The following is a 20335-nucleotide window of genomic DNA, read 5'->3' as shown; positions in this document are numbered from 1 at the left end:
GTGTCTCAGGACTCACCAATAGACTGTCTTTTTCTAATATGGTTTGTTGGCTGTCTTTTGAAGCTTCTGGCCCTGATACTGACAGAGGCTCATAGGATGGAGGAGGAGGAGGTGATGGTTCCTTAGCTGGGATAACTTGTCTGTGAGTTCTGATACTCTCCCGAGGCTGAAGAATGTCAGCAATGCTCCTTTCCGTTGAATGTTGCGATGCTTTTGAAACCTGCAACTAAGGAAGCATATAAAAATGAGTCAAGAAAGACCCCAAACCCTTTCTTCCCCAAACTGTCCAACTGGATGGGGTGAGACAAAGGGAATCTATAACCAATCTGATTTAAGTGGAATTGATTCAGTTCTGGGATGAACACATGAAATCAGCCATTAATCATCCTCCACATGCAGCCAGTTGGGTGACCTTGGGCTAGTCACAGTTCTCTTAGAGCTGTTTTTGCAGAGCAGTTCTCTTAGAGCTCTCTCAGCCCCACCTATCTCACAGGGTGTCTGTTGGGGGGAGAGGAAGAAGAAGAAGAAGAAGAAGAGCTGTTTTTGTACCCTGCTTTTTGCTACCCAAAGGAGTATCAAAGTGGTTTACAATTGTCAACCCTTCCTCCCCCCGCAAAAGACACCTTATGAGGCAGAAGAAGATGAAGAGTTCGTTCTTGTATGCTGCTTCTCTCTGCCTTCCCTCTCCTCTCCCCACAACAGACACCCTGTGTGGTAGAGGAGGCTAAGAGAGCCCTGATATTACTGCTCAGATAGAACAGCTTAATCAGTGCTGTGGCAAGCCCAAAGTCACCCAGCTGGCTGCATGTGGGGGAGCAGGGAATCAAACCTAGCTCGCCAGATTAGAGGCCACGACTTTTAACCACTACACCAAGCTGGCTCTTGGGAAGAGAAGGGAAAGGTGTTTGTAAGATGCTTTGGAAAGCCTTTGGATAGTAAAAAGCAGGATATAAAATACCAGCTCTTCTTTATCCTGATTTTAAACAGCTAGACAAATGGGTAATTTTAACATGTAAGAGATGGAATTGCCAACCTTCAGGTGGAGCCTGGAGACCTCCTGGAATTACAACTGATCTCCAGACAATTGAGATCAGTTTCCCTGGAGAAAATTACAGCTTTGGAGGGAGGGCTCTATGGCATTCTCCCCGTCTGAAGTCCTCCCCTCCCTGAGCCCTGCCCTACCCCAGTTCCACCCCCCAAATTTCCAGCTCTTTCCCGAACAGGTGTTGGCAACCATCTAAGACAGTGGTCCTAACCTTTTTATCACCGGGGACCGGTCAATGCTGGACAATTTTACTGAGGCGGGGGGGGGTAGTCTTTTGCTGAGGGATGTCGCCGCCACCTGAGCCCCTGCTCCACTTGCTTTCCCACAAGCGCCCCTGACTTCCCGCCGCCCGCTGGGGGGCGCTGCCAGCAGCAGCTGCGCAGTGCCACGCTGAGGGGGAGCCCCAGCCATGGCAGCCACTGGAGAGCACCAAAGGTGAGCTAGCGGCAGAGTGGCAGGGCAGCCCCTGAGGCAGCAGCCGGGGAGGAGGACGAGGAGGAGTCGTGGCCCAGTACCGACTGATCCACGAACCGGGACCGGTCCCCGGACCAGGGGTTGGGGACCACTGCTCTAAGAGATGGTCAGATCGAGTTTCTACATTTCAGAGGGACCGAATGGATCATACGCTTTAATGCAATGAAAAATTGAATCCCGAAGAAGCCTCTCGGTATCTATTTATATACGCAGTTAAGGGGTTTTCTACAGGTTCTGGGTAGGAAGCTATCTATACAGGGATCATGCAAAGTCAGAACATTTTTTTCTTAAACCACTCGAATCTAGCTGCACTATGGCAGGCCAACAAGGCTACCCTCTGACACTATCTTCTTAAATCACGAACTCGCTAAAGAAATTCTACAGGGCTCTTATGGAGCAGGCCATGCCTGTATTAACATTTAAAGAAAAATGGGAAAGAGATTTGTCTGTGGGATGCTGTAAGTTGCATTAACTGATGTATACAATTGCTATGAATATGGGGTTGAAAGAGAATGTGATCAAATTGCCGTATAGGTGGTAAATGGGCAAAGAGGACTCAGTTTCCAGCAGGTGCTGGAGATGTGCTAAGCTTACTGACACCTTCCTACCTCTCTGGTGGCATGCTCAGAGGTCCAGGTGTATTAGAATAAGGCATTTGAATGTGTATATATAACAAGGCTCCCCAACATTGTGCCCATGGATGCCAGTGTCCACCTACACCTTTTCTGGTGCCCACCAGGTGTTTTTAGATAGTGGGTAGGGACAGATGGGGCTTTTGCCCAGCAAGACCTCTGGTTGGTCACTGAAGTTTCTGATTTGCTGTGCAGATTTGTTTTTCTTACATTACTGCCATCACAGCATGAGGATCTTCACTGTGTGACTGTGGCAGCCATTTTGTGATCCTCTTCCCGCAGCGGCCATTTTGTGGCTGCACTCACTGTCCTGTGTCAGAATGTCAAAGGTGCCCACAGGCTCAAGATGGTTTATAATTCTAGATTAGCAGATTTTTTTTAAAAGTCCACGTTTGGCTTTTTCAGGGGTTTTGTCTATGGTGGCCCAAGTAAATTTCCAACATGGATGCTAAACATGTTTAGCAGTAGAAAGAATCTCAGTCTTGCGAAAACTGAACCAGATACATGTGAATGAAAATAAGGATATTTGTTGTTAATGGATGAAATAACAGCTGTCAAGCATCCATGGGAGTAAAACATTTATAGACAGGAAACACTTGCAGGAAAATATACTGTTTATTAGAATCACAAGGGTAGTCAAACTGCGGCCCTCCAGATGTCCATGGACTACAATTCCCAGGAGCCCCCGCCAGCATTCGCCAGCGAATGCTGGCAGGGGCTCCTGGGAATTGTAGTCCATGGACATCTGGAGGGCCGCAGTTTGACTACCCCTGAATAGTTCAGGGGTGGCCAAACTGTGCTGGCAGGGGCTCATGGGAACTGCAGTCCACAGACATCTTGGAGCACCACACTTTGGCCACCCTGGCATAGTTAATATCATGTTCTGCAAAAAAATTTGCTTTCTGCTTAACTCATTTAATAGACTTTGTATTTCTAATGCTTTTCTTAAAAATATGATCATTGTATCTTTTTCTTGGGGGAGTGTATATTTGTAAATAAATGTTTTTAAAAACAGGGAAACAGTTCTTCCCTTCAGCCACCTTTATGACACCTGCCATAATTTTTGGAATTATGAGGAACAGAGTGGCCCTCACCCACACGTTAATTAATGTAATGCAAAAGGAGAGTTAACCTTTTATCTACTAAATATGTAGAGAGAAAATGTAAATCTTTTATAAAATAAAAGTTGCTATTAAATTATATGCTCGGGGTAGGAGAAATAAGAAATTTTAGTTGTAGGAAGGCTGGAAAACTTTAGGTTTCATTACCCAAGTTTACTAAGCCGAGTATTTTACCCAATTCAAATAACTGATAGGGTTGCCAGCCTACAGGTGATGTAAATAAAATAGTTTATTCTGACCAAAGAGTCTTACTAAAAAAGCTTCAGAGGCAGGAGAAATATTGACTCTAATTTACCTCTTCAGGCGTGATTAAATATTTCTGAAGAAAGGAATAATTTCCTGAAAATAGCTCAAATTGATAGCTATTTAAAGCATTTTTTTTGGGGGGGGAGGATTCATCAATCTGAACATACTTGAAGCTTTTTTGTTAAGACTTTTTGGTCACAATAAACTATTGTATTTACATTTCTTTTCATTGTTTCCTCTCAAAGGACTTTCTTCAAACCTCATTACTGTGTGGCCAGTCTATTTTCCGATGAGCCTCTTGTGGCGCAGAGTGGTAAGGCAGCCGTCTGACAGCTTTGCCCATAAGGCTGGGAGTTCAATCCCAGCAGCCGGCTCAAGGTTGACTCAGCCTTCCATCCTTCCGAGGTCGGTAAAATGAGTACCCAGCTTGCTGGGGGGTAAACGGTAATGACTGGGGAAGGCACTGGCAAACCACCCCGTATTGAGTCTGCCAAGAAAACGCTAGAGGGCGTCACCCCAAGGGTCAGACATGACTCGGTGCTTGCACAGGGGATACCTTTACCTTTAGTCTATTTTCCCCTAACCTCCAGATGATGGCTGGAGGTCTCTTAGGGTTACAACTCATCTCCAGAAACAGAGATCACCTGGAGAAAATGATCACTTTGGAAAGTGGACTCAGCGGTATTATGAGAGTGCAGAGCACCAGGCTGCTTAAAGAATAAAGCTATGGAGAGAGAGAGAGAGAGAGAGAGAGATCTACAGTCTAATTGTTGTCTGTAGACATTCTTATGTTGTTTAATGGTTCTGGAGGCAAGCAGGGAGGAAGTGTACTCAAAAAGCAGCAAACTTCCTGTTGAGCCAATCAGGATACTACTGGAAGAGATAATTTGAAAATCACCAGGAGGCTCCTATCCTATCTATGCTATACATGTCCTCTGATACCCTCTGCAGCAGGGCATTTGCTGGCAGGGGCTCATGGGAATTGTAGTCCATGGACATCTGGAGGACCACAGGTTGACTACCCCTGCTCTGCAGTACACCCTTTACATTCCGCTCTATTATGCAGACTGCAGATCTTGCATATTCCAACAATTCCTCCCCAGATTCCTCAGACTTCGCCCCCCCCATCCCCAGATATTTCCCACCGTGGCGATGACAACCCCACTTAGTTACCATCTGCACGTCTCTGCAGCTTTGGGGTCTCTTGATAGGAGAATTCATCTGAAGGCGGAGTCCAACAGCCTGTCCACAACTGGGTTATGTATGTGTGGATAGGTGAGGCAGGTGTTAGTATGTTGGGGGGGGGGTCAGTTTCTCCAGCTGGGAAAGGGAGAGGCATAAATCTTGCTCTCTTCTCTTCCTTTCTGCTGGTTCTTCTTATATTTACTTTCATTTCTCCTAATCTCTCTCGCCCCTCCCTTTCCTTCCTGCCCTCAAAGCTGCTGTGACAAAGTGGCTTCAAGCCAAAGCACACTCCTAATGAAGACAAACAGCAGGCTCAAGTGACTGGTAATTCCCTCACCACCACCTCCTTTCCATTCTCCCAGTGCTTTTAGAACAAGTGCTGCCAGGTTATAAACAGGTCCTTCTTGCTGTCCCTTTAATAGCCGTTTGATCTGAAGGCAATTGCCAGGTGAACTCATTTATTGTCATGCCTTGAAAAGCTTCACCTGTGCATCTCTAGTCATCAACCTTCTATGAATATGTCATCAGAGTTTGAATACGCAGTGAGAGTAAAGCGCCAGGTTACTTAAAGAATAAAATAGCTTTTATTCAGGAAAGAAACAACTATGTACATATATATATATACATATACATATACATATACATATACATATATATATATATATATATATATATATGAGCCTCTTGTGGCGCAGAGTGGTAAGACAGCAGACATGCAGTCTGAAGCTCTGCCCATGAGGCTGGGAGTTTACCGAGGTTGGTAAAATGAGGACCCAGCTTGCTGGGGGGTAAACGGTAATGACTGAGGAAGGCACTGGCAAACCACCCCGTATTGAGTCTGCCATGAAAACGCTAGAGGGCGTCACCCCATGGGTCAGACATGACCCGGTGCTTGCACAGGGGATACCTTTACCTTTACCGGTCAACGGGAGTGAGTGTATGGAGAGGGGGGTAGAAATTAACATAAACAAATAAACAAATAATAAAAAATAATGAAGTCTCAGTCCTTAGCTGAAGCATTCTCCACTAATTCTCTATTTGCAAATAAACCAATCATAGCTGAGGCCTCGTTCCATCGAAAATCTGAGCTACAGTCACTTGTCTTGCAATTCCTGGGCCAGTTTTTGGCCCACTTGGTCAGGCAATGATAATGAATTAGTCATAATGCATTCTGGCTAGAACTCTGTAACCTGACCACTCTGGTTCTCACGTGGAGCCAGCCCATTCCACTCTTTGGCTTTGAAGATGATAAGAGGCCTGTAGGCTGCAGAACCCAAATTAGTATCACCTGTAAGATGGAATCAGTATATACATTAACCCTTGAGGAGAAGAATTAGGGGTGCTCTGCTGCACACAATGGGACTGGACTTTTATTCTGGCGAGCCAGCAACTTTTAGTGTTCCTTTAAGCCATACCAGATGTGATAAGGGATGCTAGCTTCCAGATCCCACCTGGAGATCCCCAGGAATTACAGCTCATCTCCAAACAACGAAGATCACCTCAACTGGAGACAAAGGATTCTATGGAGTGTGGACTCTATGGCATTATACCCCACCGAGGTCTCTGTCCTCCCCAGATACTACTCCCAAATCTCCAGGAGTTTCCCAACCTGGATCTGGCAACCCCCTTTCCCACGCCATTGGTCAGGGGGACCTGGCCACACTATGCAAGAGCCTAATCCTGATCCCGAACCCCAACACAGTGCCCCCCTCCTGCCTTACCAAGAGCCCTAATAGCTGCACGCCAGCCCCCCCCCCCTGCTGTTTTGGCACTTGAAAAAGGTGGAGGGAACAAAAGTGCTGTGCTGCAGGCCCCTCTGGCATTTTTATATGGCTTCACAATGGCAGTGGAGTCTTTGTAGTGGCCACAAGGACGCTGTAAGCTGGCTAGAGGTGTGATTTTGGAGTTAATGGTCAGGGTTTTCTTTGCAATTGCACAATGTAGATTGTACCCCTTAGATATTTTTAATATTGGCCATAATTAGTGACATGCAAAACAATGCAGCAGTACACTGTGAAATTTTAGTGTTTTTTTTTCCAGTTGCCATTAAAAAGTATTATTCAAGGTTTTGATGATAAAATAACCCGGTCATAAACCATTTAAGTGTTCTTATTTATGAGGGACGGGACGGAAGGGAGGCACCAGTGGTCCCCAACCTTTTAATCACCGGGGACCGGTCAATGCTTGACAATTTTACTGAGTCCCGGGGGGGGGGGGGGGAGAGTAGTCTTTTGCCGAGGGACGTTCCTGCCGCCTGAGCCCCTGCTCCGCTTGCTTTCCCGCCGGCATCCCTGACTTCCTGCCGCCCACTGCAGGGCGCTGCCAGCAGCAGCAGCACAGTGCTACACTGAAGGGGAGCCCCAGCCATGGCAGCCGCCGGAGAGCAACAAAGTTGAGCCTGCGGCAAAGTGGCAGGGCAGCCACTGAGGCAGTAGCCAGGGAGGAGGACGAGGAGGAGCTGTGGCCCGGTACCAACTGATCCATGGACCGGTCCCAGTCCCCGGACTGGGGGTTGGGGACAGCTAGTATAGACCACTCTGATTGGGTCTTGGAATCTAAGCATGGTCGGTGCTTGGATGGGAGACCACCAAGGAAAGCTCTGCAGAGACTGGGCAATGGCAAAGCACCTTGGCTTTTCACTTGCCTTGAAAGCCCCTAACTGGGGTTACCATCAATGGGTTGCAACTTGACAGCACTTAGTACTTATGGATTTGTACATTCTCTATTGTATTGCAGCCTGCTAGATCAGGATGAGGGTCTCTCTAGTATATCATATTCTTCCCACAATTATATTTTGTGTCCCATTAACATGTACAAACAAATGGTCCGGGTGCCTGCTTGGAATTCAGGTCTACGGCATGTTTTTCCACCTTGCAACAATGTTTACCAGTGAAAAGCAACATAAACCTGTCTCCTCTACATATTCTATGTTCTAATGAGAAGGATGCTTTTCGTTGTTACTTTTTAGGAAGTTATTTGTTAAACTCCAACCTTCCAAGTCTAAAGAAGCCCTAAATCATGCATAAAACAAGAAAACCAGCATACATCAATAAATAAACCACCCCGATTACTGGGCAAGGGGCAGGAGAAAAATAAAATTCAATGAATGAATAATGAATAAGAAATACATCAAACCACTAAACAGCCTATGCAGAAAGATCACACTGGATCAAAAGGAGCAAAGGCCCTTCTGCAATTCAAAAGGTTTTGCTCAAGCGTTCAAAGATATTACACGGTTGTCACTGAAAAAGGATGTGCAAGACTCAAGTGCAGTACTGTTGTGTGTTATGCAGGCAGGGATGCTTTCACTGATGGTGTGAGAAAGCCCCAGAAGATGGAGTCAACAGAGGCTGCCTTTTGCAACTGTTAAAAAGTTGCAGTTCAGGCAGCTGACCTCTCTTGGGAGTTTCCTCTTGCAAGCAAATGGCACAGATGTTTCTACATTCGCAAAGCGATAGGAGCACAGTAAAGAAAGTCTATCCTGTCTTCTCAGCCACTTCCTGCAAGTACAAAGGAATGCAGTACGAACCCGCCTTATACGGAGCCATCTGGTTTAGCATCCTGGACTTAGAATGGCAGCGACTCTCCAAGCTCTCAGGCACGGAAAGGCTCTCCCACCTCCAACTGACTCCCTCCACTGGGGAAGCCGAGGTGGCATCCTGAAACCTTCTGTATGCAAACTTGCATGCAAATATAATTCAACAGAACTGCAGAGTTACATTTTCTTCCAAAATGGCAGCTTTCCTGTGAAGGGGCCTTGAACCAACTGTTCTGACTGGTAATGGCTTTCCAGGTATTTCACAGTGCCTGCTACCTGAGATTTTTTCTGCCCTGGCCGTACCTATATCTATTTAGGTCGGAAATGTCTATGCCGCCACCCCAGAGAAACTGTTGGGGGTGGCTTGCAAGGTAAAGCGTAACTCAGCTGTAAAACACTGTCAAGGTTGTTTGCAAGGAATAAATGATTTAGAACCCCAGCATGAGCAGAAAAGGCAGCACACAACAGTCAGCAACTTAAGACAAGCCTAATCAAACATGACTAGATGTACACTCCAAACACTGCAAAAAGATCAACCCCTTCATTAAGAAAACCGGGTAAGAAAAGACATTTTGGCCTGGTGCTTGTAAGTGAAACGGGCAGGCACCACATAGTCCTCGCACGGGAGGTCATCCCAAAGGAGAGGTGCCACTGGGGATTTTGCCGACAATCTTCTGCAACAGCATCCCAAAGTGTCCAAAACTTGGCCACCGGGATTCAGTCCTCACTGAAAAGTCCACTTTTCAGGCACTTAACACATTGGTTTGGCAAAACGCTCATTGCTTTTCAAGGTTGTAAACATGGGAGGTGGGGAAGGTGGCATGGGGCAGGGTCGGTACTTGGATGGGAGGCCCCCCCAAGGAGGACTGCCGGGGAAGGCCATGGCAAACCACTGCTCCTTGTTCACTTGCCTTGAAAACCCTTTGTTGGAGTTGACTTAAGTTGGCTGTGACTTGGCAGCAATACACAAACAAATACTGGAGCATATGGAAACTTGTCGCCCACAAAAGTGTTCTAGGCTCTTTCTCTCAATTTCCAGCTTCCCTTATTTTTAAAACTAAGTCTCTACCCCTCTAATTTTGGAAGAGATAAGACTACACAAAAAAAGAAAAAGGAAAGAAAGGTGGACAATTCAATTTTGAACTATTCAAGCAGTTCCCGCCTTCCGGGCATTCTGGCTCTTAATCGCTGTGGCAACAATTTCTGAATGACCCGTCTGTCAGGTTTTCTTTTTAATTATTAATTTGACTTTCACCAAATTGAATTAAGGCATGCTGTGAAGAAGGGCTTGCCAGCGTTTGCAGCTTCACACTCTCCTCCTCCTCCACCAGCACCACCCCAGAAATCTGAAAAAAATTCTGACAAAGGGACCTGTCACCCAACTTCGGATTCCACACACACACACACCCCACTTGGGAAAGGGGCCAGAGCTGGAGAAAAGGCAGCCCTTCTGCCATACCCCAGAGCCTTCAAACAAAAAGTGACACTTGCACCAGAAGGTATTCATTTCTGCAAGACTTTGGGATCGTATGATTATTACCCAATTGTTGCTGCTATTATTATTATTAATTATTATTATTATTATTATTAATATTAATATTATTATTATTTTGCCAGTGGCTGTGATGGTGGAACAAGGCGCTGTCCAGCTGTCCCAGGGCACGGTTTTACCCCAGCTCAGCCCCAGGGGCCGGCCACGTGGCTGCCGGCAGCCTCCTCTGCCGCCCAAACTGCTCTCCCGGGGAGATGGCAAGGCCGGAGCCCGGGATCTCGCGCCTGCTGCGCCCGCGCCTCCGAGCCATGCCCCCTTCCCCTGGCCGGCTGCTTTGGGAGACTGCCAAAGAACACCAGGGTCGTGGTGTTCCCCTGCCCGCCCGCCCGCCTCACCTGCTCGCCGCTTTTCTCCTGCTGCAGGCGGCTGGATCTCCTCAGCGGGGTGTCCCCTCGGGCGGGCTCCTTCTTCCTCATGGCGGCGGGGGAGAGGTGGAGATGCCCACCGGCCGCGCTCTCCCGCGCCAGGAAAGGGCTGCGCCCAAGTCCCACGGAAACTTTGCGGCTCCGCTCCAGCCACGCCGAGACGTTAGCCGTTCAAACCTGCGGCTGGGATGGGTTTGAAACGACAGCTAGCAATTGGCTGGGCTGCTTTTCGGCTGGGTCGGCCGGCTGACGCCTAGCGGCTGCTGTCGAAATGCAAAGGAGAAAGCCAGCGCGGCGAGGCGAGGGCGCAGGGTTGGTCGACGCAGCGCTCTTGCGCGCCCGGGGGAGATCCAAAGGCGAACTGACCTTTCTCGAATTTCCAGCTGCAGACTGCTGGGTCAGGCCAGGGGTCCTGACATGTGGCGACCCCATGGGATTCTCCAGGCAGGAGACAAACAGGTTGGCAACTCTGCCTCTAGGCGTGTGTTCTTTGGCAGTCTCCCATCCAACTCCTAGCCCAAGCCTACCTTGCTTAGCTAAACTGACATTTTAAAAACCTGAATACTCAAAACGTTAGTCAAATTCTATATCTATGCTGCCCTTCCCCAAGGACTCAGGGCAAGTAACAACAATCATATAAACACACACACACACAAAATACAATAGCAAGCACAAATGTTAATATTAAAAATCCTAAAATAGAATGTATAGCTTGGTTTAAAATCAAATCATTCAAGAAAAGGCACTGGGGGGGGGGACATTTTAATCTTCCAGGTTGTTCCACTACTGACCTAAGAGTGGCAATCCGTAAATACAGAAGCTTCAAGGGGAGATTACAACGTGAGATTACTGCACTGCAGTTAATTCACAAGTTAAGAACAAGAGACACCCCAGCTCTTTATCAAGTGAGTGACTAAAATGTGGAATTCACTGCCCAGAGGAGGTAGTGATGGCCCAGGGAGCAACAGCTTCCAAAGGGGATCGGACAGACTCCTGGAGGAGAATCTGTTATGGATACTAGGCATAGTGACTAAAGGGAACTTCCACATTCTGAGACAGTCCACCTCTGAATCCCAATGCCAGGGGGCTGCATCAGGGGAAGGGCTTGGTCTCTATCCCCAATTGCAGAGGAACTGTTTGGCCATTGTGTGAGACAGAATGCTGGAACAAATGGACCATTGGTCAGATCCAACAGGGGTCTTCCTATGATGTTAAGTTCAGGGATGAATAGAGACTTAGAATTCTTATCTCACTGTTGTTGTTGGGTGCCATTAAGTCATTTCCGACTCATGGTGACTTTATGAACAAAGGACTGACATCCAATTGTCTGCAGCCATTTGTTTAAAACTTTTGTGAGATCACTCCCCTAGCATCTTTGATTCTACCCATCCATCTTGTTCTTTCTCTACCCCTTCTGCTTTCTTCAATTTCACCAAGCGTAATCCTTTTTCTTAATCTACCATCTGCACACATTATGTGACCAAAGCATGAGAATGTTTGTTTACAGATGATTGCCTCAAGAGAACAGTTGGGTTTAATTTGGTCCACAACAAATCAATTTGTTCTTTTTTTTTGCAGGCGATGGTATTTTCAGTCATCGTCTCCAAGTCCGTAATTCAAAGGCTGAGATCTTCTGACTGGGACAAAAAGACTCTGAGATTTCCACTCCAGCTGGGATCTGAAGGAAGTTTTGAACTCTCAAATACTTAGACCCCCAATCTAAGGTGCTACTGGACTTGAATCTAGCTGTTCTCCAGATGAGAGCTCCCCCCACTCAAACTTTCAGCTTAGAACATCAGAGGAAAGTTTGTGCATAAGCTTTGTGCATAAGCTGCTTCAAGAATCTTGCATTCAATCCAATTCTAGGTATATCTATCACACACCACCACATAAATAAATGAGCTCTATTTTAAGAAATAAGAGCCTCTTGTGGCGCAGAGTGGTAAGACAGCAGACATGCAGTCTGAAAGCTTTGCCCATGAGGCTGGGAGTTCAATCCCAGCAGCCGGCTCAAGGTTGACTCAGCCTTCCATCCTTCCGAGGTCGGTAAAATGAGTACCCAGCTTGCTGGGGGGTAAACGGTAATGACTGGGGAAGGCACTGGCAAACCACCCTGTATTGAGTCTGCCATGAAAACGCTAGAGGGCGTCACCCCAAGGGTCAGACATGACTCGGTGCTTGCACAGGGGATACCTTTACCTTATTTTAAGAAATAGAAGTTTGTGGAAAATGAAAGATTTTTCTGTTTGGAAAACACTAAATTCTTGGTAGATTACAGGTGCGGACAGCAGTTGCTGTTGTCCACTCAAATCACTAATTCAACATCTAGCTTTTTTTTTTATCAAAATGTTTGAAATTTGAATTTTGCAGGGAGACTTCCTCTTTTTAAAAAGGGAGATTTTTAGAATTGGAAATTATTTGTTGTTGTTTTTAAGAAAGGGGTGGTGGCTGTGGCATCCAAAAGTGGGAGAACTCGACACTCCACCTATTTACCTGCCCAGTTCTGCCAAGCCACAATTGTCCCTGGGTCAAGGTTGATTTTTCAGGGTCATGTCACCCTTTTGCTTAATGATCCAAAAGCAAATCTCCTTTTAGGAATTATGGCTTACCAGAAGTTTGGGTTGCCAACTTCCAGGCAAGTACTGGCTTTCTCCTGGAATCATAACTGATCTCCAGGTACCAAGCTCAGTTCTCTTGGAGAAAACAGCAACTTCAGTTGGTGAAGTCTATGGCCTCACCCCCACCACTACCACCCTGAGCACTCTCTCCTCAAACTATACCTTCCACAGGTTCTGTCCCCAAATTCCAGGAATTCCCCAACCCAGCAACCCTAAGCAGAGTGCTCAAAGGGACCAAGGACTAGCTTATTTATTTAAGGAAAATGTCCATTAGAAAACCAGGCCGGAAGACCACCTAGTCCACCACCCTTTTCACTCAGTGGCTAATAAACGGGGCAGAGCCCAAGGCCTCACCCTGTTATTGCCATTAAGAAATAGAAGTTTCTGGTCTTAAAAATAACATCATATTTAATTCATAGACAGTACAAAGAAAACTCCAGAGCTCCCAAAATGCCTGCCGATTAAGAATGAATAACTGAGCCTCCTTTCATTGATTTGAAGCCCACCTGGCTCTGATTGTCCTATCAGTATCCAGCCCAATGTTGTGCATTATATTCTGTTCTCTTGACATCGTTATGCTTTAGCATGAGCAGCTGACAGAACTAGGGGCAGAACTATGAAACAAGAAGGGGTTGGCTTTCTGGCATGTTATAAATAATTGTGATGTTACAGCAACAGAGCTAAAACAATTCCTCAAGGCCTGTAAAATACAGCTTTTCCACCAGGCTTTTGGTCGAGGCCAAAGAAACAACACCATCAGATAGGACCCAGAAGACCCCCCCACCCCAACAATTGCACTCAACAGATACAGCACAGGGTGACTCCTGACCGGCCACACACTCAATAAAGATTGCACTTAGAGTTGTGCAGTTAATGCTTGAATGTTATACAGTTATAATGTTGTCATGCTCAGAATATTGTAATTCTTGTTCTCTTTATTATACAAGTGTCACAATGTATTGAGCGCTGCAAACCCTTACTGTAAACTGACTTTAGCCACAAGACAGGTCATCATAGAAATGTAATACATAAAGAACACAATGAGGAAACAATTACTTAGCGGCTATGATCTGGGAGACCCAAATTAGAATTTCCACCAGCCATGGAAGCTTGCTGGGTGACCTCACTTTTGCAGCCCAGCCTACCTCATAGGGCTGTTGTGTGGACAAAATGGTGGCAGACAAAGGAATATCATTGATACGACCCTAAGTAGGATACAGAGGTATTAAATATATACCACATAATATCTGATCAGAGGAAGAGCCACACGGCCCTTATTGATATGTATAGTACTGTTATACTCGGGAATTACACGTATTTGTGTACGTGAAATTCGACTGTATCTCGAGCGCTCAGCACACACCCAGTGACTATAGAAACTGAGTCTCCGCCTCTTCTTCCTATGGAGGGCTTCAAGGAGAAGAAGTTCCACCAATCAACGCCGAGAACCAAGAGAAAACGGACCGTTCAGTCGCGGAGACGTTACCTCAACGTCGCTCGTCCAATCAAAAACTTGAGAGCGGCTCGTGATTGACAAAGGAAGGGGTAGACCAATGGGAGGATACCCTTGGGCGGCAAAAGACCCGCCCTTCCACTCTGTTTTCAAGGTAAGCTCATTCAAAACCAGCTGAATAAAGATTGGACGAGCCCGACCACAAGCAAACAAAGCGACCCAATGGGCGTTGCGAAGAGGGCGGGCCGACGGAGAGCCAGTCGGAGGAGAGGAGGGGAGAGAGTGACAGATGGGCGCCGCGAAGCCTTGCCTTTCGATGGAGTGGGAGAGAAGTGACAGGGAAGGGCGTCCAATCAGGAGGGAGGGGGCGGGTCCCTCGAGGCCTCTGCTTTGTGGTGGGTAAGTGGGGGAAAAAAGAAGGGGCTCCAGGAACACCCAACGCACCCCCTGTGGGACGGTGAGGGGAAAAGGGTCCCTTCTTTCCAACATACATGCTAAAAGAAGGAAACTCGTGAAATCCCCTCCTCCTGGGGGCTGGGCCTGGGGAGGCCATAAAGGGGAGGGGGGTCAAGGTGGGGGATGGGTTGGCTAAGAAGTTTGGGGAGGGGGGTCCCCGTGGAGGGCAAGTATCATGGGGGAAGCAGAGCAAAAATGCAAATACGGGCAGGGAGACCCGCCCAAGGTTCAGGAGGGGAGATGAATTATTGGGGGGAGGGAATGGAACATTACAGGCAGGTCTTATTGGGAAGCTAGAAAAATATGCTGAAGGCAAGTGAGTGCGGGGATTCATCCCAGGGAGAAATTGAAAGGGATGGAAGGGTTGGGCAATAGGGAGGAGTCCCGTGAGGGGAATTGTGTGTTGTGTGCGTGGGAGGGTGAATTGGCAATTGAGGATAAGCATTCTGACAAAGGAAGTCTGGAGGAGAGGGGGAATTCCCCCAGATCTGGTGGTGGAAATTGAGGGAAAGAGAACCCGCAGTATGAGTTTGCTCTTGATGTGAAAGGAAGACAGACTGGGAACTGCATGGGCTGAAATGCGATACTTTGGAAGGGTGCTCAAGTGACACTGACCATTTGGGGTGAGGGATTTGGGAAGGAAAAGGGGATCATCAGTCTATCTTGACAACTGTTTGGGTCAGAGAGGATTATTATTATCATCATCATTATTATTATTATTATTATTATTCGATTTATTTCCCGCCTCTCCCGACAGGCTCGAGGTGGGTCACAACAACTAATCCCATTAAAATTCCCATTAAAACATCAATCTACTAACATGGCGGCTAAAAATCCCATCCCTCCCCCAATTATTAAAGAGGTGAAGAGGAGAGGATAGGGGAGTAGCGTAATGTAATGCCCCCAAAGGAAAGAGATATAGGATTGGAGTGGGAGATCGCTAGGTGGGTTCTAAATCAAAAGTTCTACCTCACTGCCCCTGATGGGGCAGAAGGCTTGAAGGCAGAAGGTAGAGGTGTGCTGTCCCAAGAAGCCCCCCCAGGTATATATATTTTTAAGCCTCTTAAGTATTCTTGGTGGGAAAACTGCTCTGGAGACCTGGTACCAGTCAAAGGAAATCTAACCCAGATTAACAGTTAACCTCACCTTAGATTCCAGAATGTGGCCTAAGGGCTGAAATCCAATCTATCACAGCCTTCGCCATAAAGTTTCTTATTCTCCCCCCCCTCCTTTTTCTTGCATCCCAAAGGGTATAAAAAGACATTCTCCGCAATCCTGAACGGGCTGGCAGCATGGATTTCCCTGACCACAGCAAGAACCTGTTGCGAAGCCTGCGGGATCAGCAGCATGAGGGCTTCCTTTGCGACTGCACGGTGCTGGTGGGCAACACTCACTTCATGGCCCATCGAGCGGTGCTGGCCTCGTGCAGCGCCTTCTTCCACATGTTCTACAAGGAAGGGCTGGACAAGGGGGATTTGGTGTGCATCAACAATGAGATCGTCACCGCCCCGGCATTTGGGCTCCTCCTGGAATTCATGTACCAAGGCGGCCTCTCCTTCAACGACACTCCAGTGGAGGACGTCCTGGCTGCTGCCAGCTACCTGCACATGAACGACATTGTGAAGGTGTGTAAGAAGAAACTGCAGGCCCGGGCTTTGGCAGAAGCGGACAGCACCAAGAAGGAAGAGGATTCCCCAGCCAGTTCGGAACTCATACCCAGTACCTCCAAGTGCCAGACACAGGCCCCTGAGGCACAATCATTGCCCCCACCTCCCCCTCAGGCGTGTGAAGCAGAGAAGAAAAACACAGAGGAGTGGAAGGGAGTGGAGAAAGTGGCTTCTGGTGAAACACTGGCTTCCACGTTGGATGTCGCCGACACCACCCAGCCTGGCATGGAAGGCGATTCCCCACAAGCCCTTCCCCCAACCAGACCCCTTCCACCAGCTATCATTGACATCTCCCTCTCCAGCCCCAGCAGTTCCACTGAAACCATCTCACACAGCTGTTTTCCGCTGGGGAACATGGCCGAGGGGTCTTCCAGTATGGACCCTGCTCCGGAGAAGTATGTGGAACAGCGGGAAGGCAGCAGCGTCAGTGCATTTTGCCAGAAGGAATCAAACAGGTCCTCCATCAAAGTCAAAATGGAAGCCATTGTGATATCCGATGAGGAGCCAGACACAGTGGAGCAGCTGGAGAGGCAGAACCCGGAGGAAAGGCTGGAGGGTGTCTTCCAGCGGCCCACTGTGGAGGCAGGGTCAGCTGGAGGCTGCAGCCGTCATCTGGACAGCTTCGTGGAGCCTGGCGGGCTAGAGGAAGTCTCTTCAGAGGGCACCTTCCTGCCTCAGGAGCCTGTACCCTATCACATGATCCCTGTGCCCAGCGGGCAGAGTTTCTCCAACATGACAATTCCGCCTCTGCACGAGCAGATGTATCTGCAGGACTATGAGGTTCACCCTAACTTTGGCATCTTCACAGAGGACATGCCCACTTGTAAGACATGCGGAAAGACCTTCTCGTGCTCCTACACGCTCCGGCGCCACGCCACGGTCCACACACGGGAGCGCCCCTACGAGTGCCGCTACTGCATGCGCAGCTACACCCAGTCCGGAGACCTCTACCGGCACATTCGTAAGGCACACAATGCAGACCTGGCAGCCAAACGTTGCAAACAGGATTTGGAGAATCCCTCGTAGGGTGGCCACATCTGGGCCAGAGCCTGAGGGTCTTCATCTCAGTTGCTTCCCAACACAGAGGCCAAATTTTCCTCCTTTCTAAACTTTGTGCAAAATGCCACAGTGTCTGTAGCCAAGTGACAAAGCTACTGACTGCTCCACATTGCTCCTGGTTCAGTCTTGCCACCGAATTCCTCAGTGTTGCTCCATCTTTTGCCTCAAGGATTTGGTATTATATTTTCACAGGGTAGTTCTTGGTCAACACAATTCAGATCCAGGCTTTGGATACTACACAGTGTTTGGAAGAAGCCACACAGTATAAACGCTCAGTATCTTGGAAAGGACTTTTTCTTTGTCTATTTATGTACAAACTGTCATGGCTTTAGGGAATAAGAGACTGGAAGAGGAATGAGATCGGTTCACCGGCCAAGGAATCCTGGCTTGGTTTTTGCTCAAAAGAGGGTGTGGAAGTTTTATGAAGACAGTTTATGGGAATTGTAATTTCACTCGAAAACCCTTTCAAGACTAAAAGAGGTCACAAAAGGGGAACAAGCACCCCTAGAGATGTGAAAGCCCCCCCCCCATTAATAGAAAAATTCAAGGAGTGTATTTTCTCCCCATTATTTCTCTACGATTCCCCCACCCCTATTTATCCAAAAAAAAAGGGAATTTTGGGGAAACACTTGTATGAAATATTTTCTTTTAGAATGAGTAAAATGCTTATTAAGGGTAAAGGTTTTGGTAGCCAAAATGCATAGGACAAAAAAGTACAAGAGTTTACATTTTTCCAATGGGAAACTTGGGGAAGGATTAAAAGAATTTGGGGAGGAAGCACTGAAATAAACCCTCTTGTGAAATATTTTTGTTTCTGAGGGGGAAAAAACTTCATCTTACAAAGCACTTCACTCATTTCTAATATAGGAGATTTTTAAAAATCTGAGTGCTTTCTCAAGAGTTCGCTGTTTGGAATGTTAAGAAGTTTAACTTAATATCCAGACATGATGGCAGTCTGACCCCTTGGGACTGCACAAAACCATTTCTGTCCAGTAACACCCTTTCTTTGGGCTACTACGGAATTTGAGTTTTTTTTAGCTTCAACATTTACTTTTTTCCTCTCAGGTGGCAACAATTACAGATACCTGGGTTTTTATTCCTTTGACTTCCCAATTTCCAGAATTTTTACATCTTTAAGCACAGCTCTGAGGCAGCCCCTCCCTTGGCCTGGGGCCCTGTGACATCCACCCCTCCTGTTGTGTAGGTAGATAACTTTGACTAAAGAGGCAGGCCATTCCTTTTTGACATCTGCCATTTGGGAGGGACTGACCTCTTGATGTCATTCTGATATTCCCATGTTACAAATGATGGCTGAGACAGGGACTTGGTGCTCCCCTGGATAGGTGGCATAGCAGGAATCTGAACTCGTCTTAGCTCAATCTTCCCCCAGTCCCTGCTTCAGTCTCAATGCTGCCAGTTCAAAGCCACCACTGCCAGTTTACAGCTTGCCCTCAGCAGTCTGTAACCATCCTAATGTGTAGCGTGTTCCTCCAGTTAGTCAATTCTTGTCAGCAGCCTCACTGCCAAAAATGCACCGTCTGAAGTAAAAACCAACCACCAAGTGCACCTGTCTACTTCATTTCCTGTTGTGTGCTATTTCTCCACAATGTGTATGTACATATATATTTGTAATTATATTTGTAATAATATAAATTTAAACCAGAGACAACTTTTATTGGATAACCAGTCTGTTAGTGTTCTAAATGTGAGAACTTGAAGAATTGTCCATCGAGGATACCCTGTATTGTTTTCTCTGTGCTAAGAAAGAAAAGGGGGAATTATAATAGTGAACAAGAAAAAATAAGTTTTCCCTCCCTTTTCCCTTCTTCTAGGATTCCCCCAATAAAACTGAACAACTCACTGCCTGAGAATAGCAGACAGGCTCAGAGGGCTTAAAACAAGACCAAGTGGAGTCATGATGGGGAAATGGAATCTCCATAGTCTTGAGGCACTAGCTATCCAGGTACTAGTTGACTGGAGACAAGCAGCGTAGGAGAACTCTGATTTTAAGACCTTTGTTGCAAATTTTGGAATTGTGTTGCTGCCAGCCACAAACAGTGAATTACAGGATGATTGTCTGACCCAGCACAGTTCTCATCTTCCAAAAAGTTATCCATGTTGATTATCTTATTGGCATTTCTGGGTTAAATTTTTAGTTTCTCCTGCTAAAATTTCCAGTTTAGAGTCCACAGGGCTTTCAGTTTGGTGTAGTGGTTAGGAGTGCGGACTTCTAATCTGGCATGCTGGGTTCGATTCTGCGCTCTCCCACATGCAACCAGCTGGGTGATCTTGGGCTCGCCATGGCACTGATAAAACTGTTCTGACCGGGCAGTGATATCAGCGCTCTCTCAGCCTCACCCACCCCACAGGGTGTCTGTTGTGGGGAGAGGACAGGGAAGGCGACCGTAAGCCACTTTGAGCCTCCTTCAGGTAGGGAAAAGCGGCATATAAGAACCAACTCTTCTTCTTCTTCAACATAGGAAGATGAAGAGATAGAGCAATTCCACACGACAAGAATGGTGGCTAAAAGTTCAAACTGTGTGCAATGCTTTCATTTACTATCTGCGTTAAACTACATCTGGCTCACTTAGAGGTCACCCGCCCCCAAAACTGGCAAGTTAGGCTTATCACCTTGCTCCAAAACCTCACCACTTAGCACAGCTTAGTGCAGCCATTTGACCATGGAGGTACTGCTGAGATATTTTTCCGGCTTTGAGGTTCCAGGAAGTGGGGTCAGCAGGCCACGCCTTCTGGCTACACTCCCCAGAACTCAGAGAAGCCTCTGCTGGCAAAAGTGTAAATAGCCAGGCCCTCCTCCAGGCCCATCATAGGTCACTTGGGGAGGGGATAGGTCAACCTGACCAATTTTAAAAAAAATTAAACTCTTTCCACAGCCAACTCTCCCTAGCCACCATTTTGAAAAC

The 20335-nt window shown here is 47.1% G+C and overlaps 2 protein-coding genes across 7 annotated transcripts in view; one reads left to right on the top strand and one right to left on the bottom strand.

Annotated features, from left to right (window-relative positions):
* LOC143831662 (5'-3' exonuclease PLD3-like) overlaps positions 1 to 10372 on the bottom strand; it is a 28724-nt gene extending 18352 nt beyond the window's left edge. Inside the window, exons 1-2 of one of the 3 annotated variants that reach the window (XM_077324847.1) lie at positions 10129 to 10372; positions 17 to 226 (exon numbers count right to left, since the gene is read on the bottom strand). In XM_077324847.1, coding sequence (XP_077180962.1) covers positions 17 to 226; positions 10129 to 10209 — 291 coding nt within the window. In that variant the 5' untranslated portion in view covers positions 10210 to 10372. Of the gene's footprint in view, positions 1 to 16; positions 227 to 4691; positions 4872 to 10128 lie in introns of those variants that run through there. The other 2 variants (XM_077324856.1, XM_077324864.1) reach the window with 2 other exon arrangements.
* A 3905-nt stretch (positions 10373 to 14277) lies between these two features.
* On the top strand, positions 14278 to 19237 carry ZBTB3 (zinc finger and BTB domain containing 3). 4 transcript variants are annotated; one of them, XM_077324824.1, is made up of 2 exons: positions 14278 to 14383; positions 15935 to 19237. In XM_077324824.1, the coding sequence occupies exon 2, from the start codon at positions 15978 to 15980 to the stop codon at positions 17376 to 17378; it is 1401 nt and encodes a 466-aa protein (XP_077180939.1). In that variant the 5' UTR covers positions 14278 to 14383; positions 15935 to 15977; the 3' UTR covers positions 17379 to 19237. The 4 variants fall into 4 exon arrangements, with proteins under 4 accessions (XP_077180939.1, XP_077180922.1, XP_077180931.1 ...); XM_077324807.1 differs by lacking the exon at positions 14278 to 14383 and adding an exon at positions 14443 to 14628; XM_077324816.1 differs by lacking the exon at positions 14278 to 14383 and adding an exon at positions 14651 to 14686.
* Positions 19238 to 20335: the final 1098 nt, after the last annotated feature.

Source organism: Paroedura picta, chromosome 1, assembly GCF_049243985.1.
Source record: "Paroedura picta isolate Pp20150507F chromosome 1, Ppicta_v3.0, whole genome shotgun sequence".
In the NCBI taxonomy this organism is placed as follows: Eukaryota; Metazoa; Chordata; class Lepidosauria; order Squamata; family Gekkonidae; genus Paroedura; species Paroedura picta.
This window is presented reverse-complemented; position numbering and strand designations above follow the sequence as displayed.

Bases quoted from the DNA above. Each gene is read 5' to 3' on its own strand.
- ZBTB3 (XM_077324824.1), top strand. From the start codon at position 15,978: ATGGATTTCCCTGACCACAGCAAGAACCTGTTGCGAAGCCTGCGGGAT.